The sequence below is a fragment of the Fulmarus glacialis genome, unplaced genomic scaffold (genome assembly GCF_000690835.1).
Source record: "Fulmarus glacialis isolate BGI_N327 unplaced genomic scaffold, ASM69083v1 scaffold18318, whole genome shotgun sequence".
NCBI classification, from domain to species: Eukaryota; Metazoa; Chordata; class Aves; order Procellariiformes; family Procellariidae; genus Fulmarus; species Fulmarus glacialis.
Genome location: NW_009226519.1, coordinates 298 through 11,716, shown reverse-complemented (window position 1 = coordinate 11,716; position 11,419 = coordinate 298). Strand labels below are relative to the sequence as shown.

Sequence of the window (11,419 nt, the reverse complement as noted above, 5' to 3'; positions counted from 1 at the left end):
CTTTCCCTTCATGTTCTTGGTGCTCACCTGAACTCAGGAGCTGGTGAGGAAGCTGAATTGGCTGAAAACTATTTCCAAAAAAAGCTGTCTTGCATTTTGTGTCAAAAGTGTTATTTTCACGTGAAAAGTATAGTTTAGTTACATGCATTTTATTCTTTACAGAAAATGAATAGTGCAACTATCTGAAATTTAAGCAGCAAACAATTTCACACAATGATACCTTGCCCTCAAACTCATCCTTGAGACTCACCTTACTAACATGACCAAGATTTTACTTACATTATTATCTATTGTCTCCTTTAGTCTTGTGAGATCTTCCATGGCTGCATCCCAATTCTGCATCAGAATTTCAGATGCCAGTTTTCCCCACAGAGAACTCAAAGCATTTCTGTCTGTTGCTGGAACCTATTTTCAACAACAGCAAAGTCATACTCTTAGTATTTTTTTAAATTATTATTTACTTTAAAAAATAAGAAAAATATTTTCTGGCAGTATTTTTCATTTACAAGATATCAAATTTGCATGGTCCTATCTTTCCAAATGAAGTACTTTTTTAAAAAAAGCAATTTAGGGACAGAAGAAAAACACAGCAGTAAAGCTTCTGAAGTAGAAACTAGAAAATCCTGTCAAAGTAAGACAAAGCTCCATGCTGCTGCAGTTTAAGTTAAAAAAAAAAGAAATGGCTGAGCACCAGATGACACATTGGTTCCAGTTTTTTTTTTTTTTTTTCTTTTAAAAACACCATATAAAAATGCTTCTAAACTACTAAAACAAGGTTATTACAAAGCAGGTTCCTAAAGAACTCATGACTAGGTAACCACCTTAAAGCTAGTACTCAAAGTTCTTTCTGCTAATTCTGTGCCAGAAAGCATACTTCTTACAGAAATGTCCAGTAAAACTGCAACTTCGCAGTACTGAATCTATTTCCTGGAAGGGTAGTCCTAGGGTCAAGCTGTGTTAGTTTTATACAGGAATGAATTACACTAGGTCACTCACAGTGTCAAATTCTGTTCTCAGATCCATTACAATAGTTCTTTCATGGGTTATATTTCATCACACAGAACTTTAAACAAATCTTCTCCCATCAGAATTAGTAACAAAAGTCCTATACCAAGCCATTACCAGCACAAAAACAGTACTTCACTTTTTGAAATTAGTTACTTGACATATAAGAACGTAATGCTAAGCCCAGAATTAAAGCACGAAGAATTAAGGACAGCTGCCCACAAACCTACATACATAACTTATTTCCCCTCTCAGCACAAGCAATGTACCTATAACACTGAAATCAGTGTTACTTTATCATCAACTTTTAGACTAAGAATTCAATCCATTCCTACTTTAAACCCTATTCTGATTAAAGATACATTTCCCAATTTTGCTTCTTTAGTTAGTCAATTATAGGAACTATTTACTCTAGCAGTATTTCAGAAAGTTAAGGACATTTTCAGATGGGACTAGAAGTGAGACAATAAGAAACAAACCTCCACATATGGGCCACTACGTATTTTCAGCAATCACTCCATACATCCATGAGATATATACAGCTTAGAAGTCATTATCTTCCAGCCAACCAAGGTGCCAGTTTAGCAGATACTTTTAGTTGAGGAGGTTCACACGCACTGTGCTGGTTCCAAATCATGTAATTACAGTTAGCTATTCACAATAACTGCCTTTAGATACTGTAGCTAGAACAGCTGCAGTATCTGAATTTTCAAGCAGTTACCTTAAATTTCCATTTGTTAGTGAAGTGTCACATTCACTGACCACCAACAATAAATTTACTGTGTTGAGATTCTTACAAGACACTAAATCTTCATTCTCAAAATTCACTCCCACCATTAACAAATGATATGAATTACAACAACATGAAGAAAGTTGCTTCAGAAACAATGGATCTGGTTCTACAATTTTCATTTAAGCTGTTTACACTTCCTAGGCAGATGACTTATACTCTTAAATCCATCACAAAATTCAAGAGAAGACAGCTGAGAGTTCAGATAAGAAGCTGGCAGTTCACCATTACCACCAATTCCATTCAATCCACCTGCAAGCTTTTCACTACCGTTGATTACATCTGTACACAAAAACAAGTAATAATTTTGCTGGGTTTTTTTGGTTTTGTTTTTAATATTTTCTCCAGGATACATTTACAGTGAGGAAAGAAGTATTCTGGAATTAAATATTACCACAAGACCTAAAAATTTAAAGGACAGTTCTGAATTCGTCATGAAAATAACAGAACTGCTGTACAATAGTCAGTGATGATCATTACAATTATTTTCAACTTCTCTTTGGTGCACAGTAATTGTCTCAAAAAAAGCTCAAAAGTATTATATTTTAAGAATTAATACAGACAACTTACTGGTCTAAGTATTTCACTGAAAAAACCCAAACAAACCACAAAACAAAACCCAAAACCAATACACACCCAAAACTTACCAGAACTCTAAAGAAGTAGAGATATTCTGCAGCTCCTGAGTAATTACCACATTCATACTGGAATTTTGCATACCTGTAGAGTGTATCTAGGTACTCCTGCCTAAACTGAAAAGGAATACAAAAAAGCTTTTCTTCACTAGGAAGAAAGAAACATACTGTTACAAGCCAATTTTAAAAGTAAAGTAACCTCTGAAGTATTTAGGTTCTTTGAAAGACATTGTACACAGGGAAGACAATAGAAAACTATTATACCCTTAATCCATGCCACTGAATTAAAGATTATACCAATACTGGAAAAAAGGTGAAATTCTGTATTACAAAGTAAAGCACATCTTAGTTACAAGGATGCAGCTAACATTAAGTTCTAGCTTTATTTTTGTTTGCATAAAAATTAAATTTCAAAGGCATTCAAATAAAATACGTTAGCATTGGGAATTCTGCCTGTTAGCCACACTGACATAAGACAGGCCAAAATGCTAGTCCTTAATTGCTCAAAGCTATTAGCTGGGAGGGAGGTTGGGTGGAGATATTTACAGTGAAATTCAAACAGATACAAGAATTAAAACACTTACACCATGCTTCTCAGCTAAATAGTCAAACAGCATCCGACCGTCCCTATAATAAAAAGATAAAAACTGCTGTTTTTACAAAACAAACGGATTGTCACCATGCAACACAATCTTTAGCTGTTAAAAGTAAAATACCCAAACAGAGTGTAAGTTTAAAGCGATACTCCTCCACTTGTGGTGCAAAAACAACTACAGAAATAGTGAGCCAACTATTCCTAAAGTGTCATGAAGAAGTTTCAAAATTTTAAAATTATTGTAATTTTAAATAAAGAATGCCACCTGCAACAATAACTAGAGTTAAGAAAGGGTGGGAGGTTGTTTTAGATTTGATTGCATCCTTAGCTTTCAGTATGGAAATTAAATTCTGACTTAGAGCTCTTCCCACTCATGTTCTAATTCCACAGCAATTACTCTAGCCAAGCAGTTTGAATTTAACAGGAGACAGGAAAAAAAATGGCAAACAGTGAAGTAAAATAGAATTAGAAAGGAAACTTATCCCACTGTTACCACTGGGACATAGTGGTTAGCAAGAATACCTCTACCACAGCAAATGCCTGCAGAATGCAAAACTATAAAAAAAAAATCATACTTAAGTTCTAAACATCTAATTCACACATGATCGTATTTCTGAAGCTTTTTTTTATTCAACATGGATAATAAAAGGACAAGCAGTATTATCTAGATCAAAGGAAAGTTCAAGCCTCCAGTAGGCAAGCATGAAATTTTCTACCACCAGTAAGTCTCACATAGGTATCTGAAGTCCTGTGGTCATTAATTTTAAAACAATAGTTAACTTAGTCAATAATTTTTTATCCAGTCTCTGCAATGGATCTTGATCAGCTCTTAGAGCGAAGTTTTAACACATCAGGTTTTTTCCAATGCAGTAAGAATTCCATTCAAACTCTGCTGCAATCATCTGGCAACAAGAACCATAGTTCAATTCATATACATAGTTGAATTCATATTCATAAATGAAAGAAATGTATTTTCAATTTGGCACTTTGATTGTATGGACTGCCCTTCTACAACAGAGAAAGAATTAATGACATCTTTTCTATTCTCCAGCCACTCCACACCCCTCGGCATGCTTCTGTACCTGTAGCTACCCTCCACTTCATCTCTTCTGTACATTCACACTTCAATCAATCATGTGGTAAGGACAACTTGGACAATTCAAGGAACTATCATATTTGATAGAACATGTACCCAAGATTTAACTGAAGAGGAGAGCATCAAGCTATAAATTCTTCTTGGGACAAAGATAAAATAAAAGTGTATGCAGGGGAAAACTTCCCCATTTACTCTGAAATCAACCGACTGCAAAGCTGTGAGTTTGTTTAATTAGAACTTATAGGATAAGATTCTACAGGGAAATGGCACATTGCCAAGGTAGCCAAGAATGACAATCCCCAGTAATAATCTCATGGGTTTCTTCCAGTGGAACATACTTCAAGGGTGAAGAATACTGACGACTACTCTATAATTTTAAAGTCAATGTCCTCCAACAGCTGCATAGAAAAAAGAAAGTGAAATGTTTTGGCTTATTCTTGAAAGAACTTCCACTTGCAAAGTCTCCTTTACACATCATCTTCTATTTCTCAGACTTTGATGTTCCTAACAGCACTGTCATGGATCAAAAGCCATCATCTAAGGCCCTGATAACATGCAGCTCTAAATTTGATACAGATTCCAAATCACCAGCAGAAATTCACAAGAGTCAAAGAATCAAAAGTTGCTTTCTACTATCTAAAGCACACTACTCAGATCTAAGCAGATTGACACCTTTCAGCCTAATTCTCCCCATTACTGTACCAGAATAGAAAATAGAAGCTTTTTCTGAAGTGCTGGAAAGCAAACAGATTTAATGATTTCTACTGACATCTTGTTTCACATGCACATTGAGACCCAATACACTGTACCTCACCATTTCTGCACTGCCCAAATTCTAAATTGGACTATAGCAAATTCTGAAAACAATGCGTAGAGTGGAGAAAACATAGGCCAAAAGGGTTGATTAGGTTTCTCAGCAAGTTGAGCAAAGAGGGGAAAGGAAAAAAAGATAATAATCTGCACTTGAAACAAGGAGTAAATTCTAATCAAGTTCCTCCCCCTTCAGGGACCCATTTTCTTCAGGGGGGTTGTTCCCAAACAAAGGTACACCTCATCAAGAAGATTTCTGCAGACTATTTGTGCATTCAATGTTTTTCTAAGAAAATTCCAGAAGCAATATTACAGTCTTCTGTATCAGTAGACGCATAAAGCTTGCCAACAACAAATCCAAGTACAGGCTTCACCTTCAAATTCAAGTCAAACCATAGGTGCTCTATCTGATGTGGTATGTTCTATTTGAAATCTTAGAGCAGGTAAGGCTGAAGAAGGGATCTAATTAATTTTCCAGAGTTGCTTAGACACATTTACAACAGTAATAACAATGCTTCCTATGCAAAGGCAACGAGCAGTAATTTACACTAAACAAATATCTACCCACCCCTCTGTTGAAGTTCCACAGTCACTTCCTCAACGACTACAGTTGAACTCTTTCCTACAGAGCCCAATTCAAGCTTAACGCTAAGAAAACTCTCATAGACCTTAGATACAACGTGCAGACAAATTAATTCCACTTTCATTACTCCCATAAGCAAAGTGAGAAGAAACTGGATAGGTCTTAAAAAGATTATTATGAGCACTATCTAACACCAACAAGTTGGCCAATCCAGGGGGTGGGTAAGGGGGGGAAGGACAGGACTCCTGAAAGAGATAGGTGCTATGAGGCTGAAAGGATGCTTATCCACCAGGGCTCTCAGAATAAGAAAGATAGCGCTCCATAATCCTCTGTGGAAGGTAGAAAAGGGAGACAGGGCAGATGGTCTCCTAGAAAAGAGAAACTGAATTGTTTCAGCCTGTATTTGCCCTCAAAAAAACCCCAAACAACCCTCCTCAAAAAAAAACCCAAACAAACAAAAAACCAAAAACCCAGAAAAGCCCCCCAACCTCCCCAAAACCAATCTTGGCTGTGATTTGACTGCACTACATAATGACTGTCCCTTGTCCCACATTGATTCATGAACATTAATAACAACAGAGATGCCTTATGCACAGCAGGTAAAAGCACTGAAAAGAGTAAATTGTGTCTAGGAATTTCAATTACCTGACCGCAAGCACTACTTAAATATTGGCTGGAAACAGAAGTGTCTTTGCAGTCACTACAGAGCAAGCATTCCCATCATCAACACCTAAGAAGTACCAACAAACCACCCTGAGAAATTATGTTAGAAATTACCTAGTGGACTGCATTTGCCTTGTAGTCTCTGGATCCTCGAACATCTTGACAATAGGTTCAGTTTCAGCTTGAAGCTGCTTCAGCTGTGCAACAACAGTTGTTCTCTTCTCACGCAAAGCTAAACACACAAACAAAAAAGATTTTAATGTAAGGCCTTCAGTTTTTACAGAAACTAACCTGTAACTACATGGTGCTGACAGGAATTAGGAAGACATGTTCAAATGTGCTATCTCGCTTGTCCTCTCAGTCAAGTCACAAAACTAGAGGTATCTAACAATTCATTAACTCAACAAAAAGCTTCTAACATTTGGTTCCTTTCCTCCTGTGTGGAGTACTAATCAAGCCACTAAAGAGCAGATATAGCTGGCACAGTGTCTGTATTACACAAGGGTATCTTCAGGCTTCCACTAAGGGAGAAACAACCTTTTAAGTAAGTTCACTTATTCCAAATAAACTTGGAAAAAAGTAAACAGTGCTATGATACCAGTAAGATTGATCTTCGTCTAACTGACCAGGTTCTGAAAGCACATTTTTAGAATACTTAACTGAAAATTGACAGGAAGAATTTAAAGCAGCTCAATCTGCAAAATTATGCTTTGGAACACTATGCATGCTTAATCAGAACATTAAACCTTTTATGAAAGATTGTTACAAAATAGAACTAAGAGCTTTAGGGTGATTATTTTAACACAGACCCAGACTTCCTCACCAAGTGCTACCAGTGCAATAAAATGAACACTTAAATAAAATTCAGAAAAACCTATATGCTTAAAAAAAAACTGAAGAAAAAACAGTAGCACCCTGAGATTGGCTATATGAGCCAAGAAACACATGGGATCAGAAAAGCCAGGACCAAATCCCAGAGAGAACAGTATGCAGGAAACCATGAAAGTAAGCCACACACCAGGACATTCAATGCCACAGTGAACCTATTAAACATTTCTCTCGTGATTTGACTACATATGTATTTGTAAAGGAGGTCCAAAGTGGCTAACATAATGGTGACGCAACCTAAATCTAAAAATGACTTGCCTGATAGGAATTGTTCCAATAAAGAGAAATTATCTCCAACTTCAGATGAATCTTGACATTATAAAAGAGGAAGAGGAAAGAGATGAAAGAAAAACCATTCAGTTGACTTACTAAGAGTATGAAAATGTTTTCCTGTGACATCTCCTGGCTGTGTAATTGTAAGTTGATCTCATGCAAGACAAGACAAAAGCAACTATAAATTGTGCAGGGACATTTCTAAGTATAATAGTGTAAGTGAACTTATTTTTGAGTACTTAAAACAGTGAGGTCTTAAAAAAAAGAAATCAGCATAAAATTCTAATGAAGCCAGCGATTCCACAAATAAAAAGAACCTGTCTGTACATACATTCTGATAAGCGTTGATGCATGAAGATGACACATACCAGAAAGATCTCAGAGTAAGTTAAGACCTTTTCATAGAAAGCTGTACAAGCAAGCACCCTGAACAACTGACTCCGTGTGAAAGTATTATCTCTGCTTATGTTAATTTTATACTGTTGAGTAAAAGCCACAGATCAAACAACAGTAAGTCATCATATAAAAAAAAAATCCTGCCAAACTGATGACATAAAATCTTAGAGATATTTGAAAAGAATGTAAGAAAAACATTACAAGTGTGGAAATTGTTGGACTACATCAAGTCAAAGCTCTCCCAGTGACCAAATTCATTCAACTTACTTGCAGCTATGACCTTATGAAATAATACTTAGAATCACAGAATCATTAAGGTTGGTTGGAAAAGACCTCTAAGATCATCGAGTCCAACCGTTAACCCAACACCACCGTGCCCACTAAACCATGTCCCTAAGCGCCTCATCTACACGTCTTTTAAATACTTCCAGGGATGGTGACTCAACCACTTCCCGGGGCAGCCTCTTCCAAGGCCTGACCACTCTTTCAGTAAAGAAGTTTTTCCTAATGTCCAGTCTAAACCTCCCTTGGCGCAACTTGAGGCCATTTCCTCTCGTCCTATTGCTTGTTACTTGGCAGAAGAGACCAACCCCCACCTCGTTACAACCTCCTTTCAGGTAGTTGTAGAGCACAATGAGGTCTCCCCTCAGCCTCCTCTTCTCCAGGCTAAACAGCCCCAGTTCCCTCAGCCGCTCCTCATAAGACTTGTTCTCTAGACCCTTCACCAGCTTCGTTGCCCTTCTCTGGACACACTCCAGCACCTCCATGTCCTTCTTGTAGTGAGGGACAACCTCATTTAGCAACCTTATTTAGCAACCTGCTTAAATAAGTGACTGTAATCAGAACATTAAAGACATTGGACTAGTTACTTTGTGAAAGTGTGCTGGAATTGCTATTTCTTGTGCTGTTTACTGCGTTAGCATTTTACTGCTTATTTACTATTGGTAACAGCAATATTCTTCAACAGTTTAGAAAGGCTGGAGCAAGGAAAAAAAGAGGAAAACCTACTCAGCTTTGAGATTTTTACAGCCCTGAGACAGTCTGACTTTTTTAATCAGTAGAACTGATACGTAACTTAAAGGTGAAGCTCTCATTACAATTGTTTCTTAGATTACAAATGTGAAAACCTCTGGTTCTCATTTGTTATTAGTCCCACGCATCATTGCATATACACCCATAAAAAACAACATGAATGCTAGCATATCAAAGATTTGGTCAAAATGTTGAATCCAACATCCATAAGCCTATCAGTTCTCTTCATGTACTTCCAAAGAGGCTAACTGCCAACTCTGCAGTTTGAAGAGCCTGAAAAGAGTAAGACCCAGAGGCAGAAGAACAGTTGCATTGTGTACCGGACTATGCAAAAGCACCCGAGTCTCTTCCTCCTAAACTACGGGCAAGACAGATTGCAGTCCCACTAGTTTAGAAAAAGGCGAGGAATTCCACAAAATGAAAAAAGATGGAGAAATAGGAAGAAAATGTATATTCAAAGACTAGGGTCAGGAAGGAAAAAAACCCACAAAAACAAATCACCTAAACAAAAAAAAAAAAAAAAAAGAAAAAAGAAACAACAATAAGGAAGGGAAAAACAAAACAAAACACCAAAACCAAAAAAAAATCCATGAAGAATAGAAATTACAGAAAGCAAGATATTCTAATTTTCTCCCCCGCCCCAAACATTCCTCAGAAGATAGACATTTAAGAAATAAACAGGAAAGTTTCCAATATCATGGAGAAGGCAGTAAGACATTAAATTTCATATTCCTTATGATAATATTAATTATCATTGATAATTCTTCTAGAGAAACAGTAATTTATATGTTGACAGAAGTAAGGAAAACATGCATTTTCAAGAACATCTGTATCTCCTCAAAGTCTAAAAATCAACAATGGACAGGTGGATTAATGGAATTACTTACAATGGAAATCTAGCCTTAATATACTGGATGCTTTGAAGAAAAAGTTTAGTGACCCCAAATCATTGTGCAATAGTGTTTAATTTGACACATGAAAAACAAGTGCAACTCTATTAGGCTATACCTTTAATGTGCTAGAAATGACCAAATCAGCATTGAAATACTTCAGACGTCACTCAAAGACCAAGAAACCCAGACTTCCCAGGATTAGAGGATTCCATTTGTTTCAGTATGGCACATCCTTTCAATAAGGCCAAAGTTAAACAGTATTCTAGTTTTTGAGTGCAACAAGCAAATTACCACTAGCTATTTATTACTTTAGATACAAATGTTGTAAAACAAATTTTACTTCTAAATGAGCTGCTTACCATGTGGAATTTCATCAGAATAAAGATTTTTGTACACATCCATTGCAAAATCCACCATGTTGGTATCACTAAGGAGATCGAGTTTTCCTTGGAGTAGCTCTTTTTCATTGTATATCTGAAATAGGAATTAGTAACAGATTTTCTTGAATACCGTTAAATGTTTCCAATTCATATTATGTAATGGATTTTTGTCCTATTAAATAGTTTTAAACATAAAATCTCATAGCTTTGCAATATCTCACAGCTCTGTTATTTAGTGTGCTTACTACATAGCCAGAAATTGCAGACTGGAAATATAGAGAGGCTATTTATGAATGCAGGAACTTCAAAAACTAGTTAGAAGACAAATAACATTTTAGATTACTATTCCTTTAACAGGAATAGTAATTCCTATAACAATTCATGGCAAAAAAAAATCCAACATGAAAAATCTCTGAAAATTTTTTTAATATATATTTTTATATATGTATAAACATATATAAAACAAACAAACAAACCCCAACAACAAGCTTGGTCAGATTTTTCTTTCAAACTAGTGAATACTTTCCACAAAATAACATGCTGAATAGTGCAGACTAGTCAAATAATTTAAAGTGGATCTCAAAAGATATACTCAAGACCAAACTTATAATTTAATTGTAGCACAGATTAATCTAAAATATGTTGTTAAGTCTAAAGCATAAGAGCAAATTTAGTTTAGCTTATGTAATTGGATGGTGTTCTTTTAAACTTGCCAAATTAGTTTTTAAAGTTCCTATCCCATAATTTAGCTATGAGTTGTAAACTGCTGTTAGTTCTTCCAGATGTAGGTGGGGGCCTAAACTAACCATACATTTGCATGAAGGCTGTATTACAATTCACCACACCACATTTATGGACATCTCAGATACAGAACCTGCAAAAGTTTAATTCAGCTCTGAACATCACGTTGTTGAAGATTAACATTAAAATAATAACTCTGTTTAATTAACTTGAGCTGATTTACAAAGGCCAAAATACTAAAAATGCCCCCAAGATGACAGACATCAAGCAAAGTCCATACACTAGACATGAAAACTCGTTAGGTCAAGTTGTCTCAACGTATGCATGCTTAATTGGTTCATTCCTGAAGCCTAAAACAGTATGTATTTTAAAGTCAAAGCTTATGTAATTGTACACATTTTGTTTCCATTTTAAAACGGATTAGATGATACTTTAAACTAAACTCTCATCAATCTAAACTATCTCCAGCATTACTAGGTTCTCTGTAGTAATAAAATTAAAGATCAGTAAGGGACAGCACTAAAAGTGACTTACACTTGGTTTAAATATAAATTCGTGATGACAACGGTTTAAAATTAAAGTTGATTAGCAACACTATCTACGCTGATGCAAGCCCACACACCGCCCTGCAGCTCCGCG

At 36.0% G+C, this 11,419-nt stretch overlaps 1 protein-coding gene across 2 annotated transcripts in view; it reads right to left on the bottom strand.

The window, feature by feature from the left end:
- The window catches only part of EIF3E (eukaryotic translation initiation factor 3, subunit E), a 22,161-nt gene extending 12,020 nt beyond the window's left edge, over positions 1-10,141 (bottom strand). The window contains exons 1-6 of one of the 2 annotated variants that reach the window (XM_009582841.1): positions 10,019-10,141; positions 7,324-7,374; positions 6,292-6,409; positions 3,015-3,057; positions 2,443-2,547; positions 280-405 (exon numbers count right to left, since the gene is read on the bottom strand). In XM_009582841.1, the coding sequence (XP_009581136.1) occupies positions 280-405; positions 2,443-2,547; positions 3,015-3,057; positions 6,292-6,409; positions 7,324-7,374; positions 10,019-10,076 (501 nt within the window). In that variant the 5' untranslated portion in view covers positions 10,077-10,141. The remainder of the gene's footprint in view (positions 1-279; positions 406-2,442; positions 2,548-3,014; positions 3,058-6,291; positions 6,410-7,323; positions 7,375-10,018) is intronic. The other variant, XM_009582842.1, reaches the window with a different exon arrangement.
- Between the last annotated feature and the right edge of the window lie 1,278 nt (positions 10,142-11,419).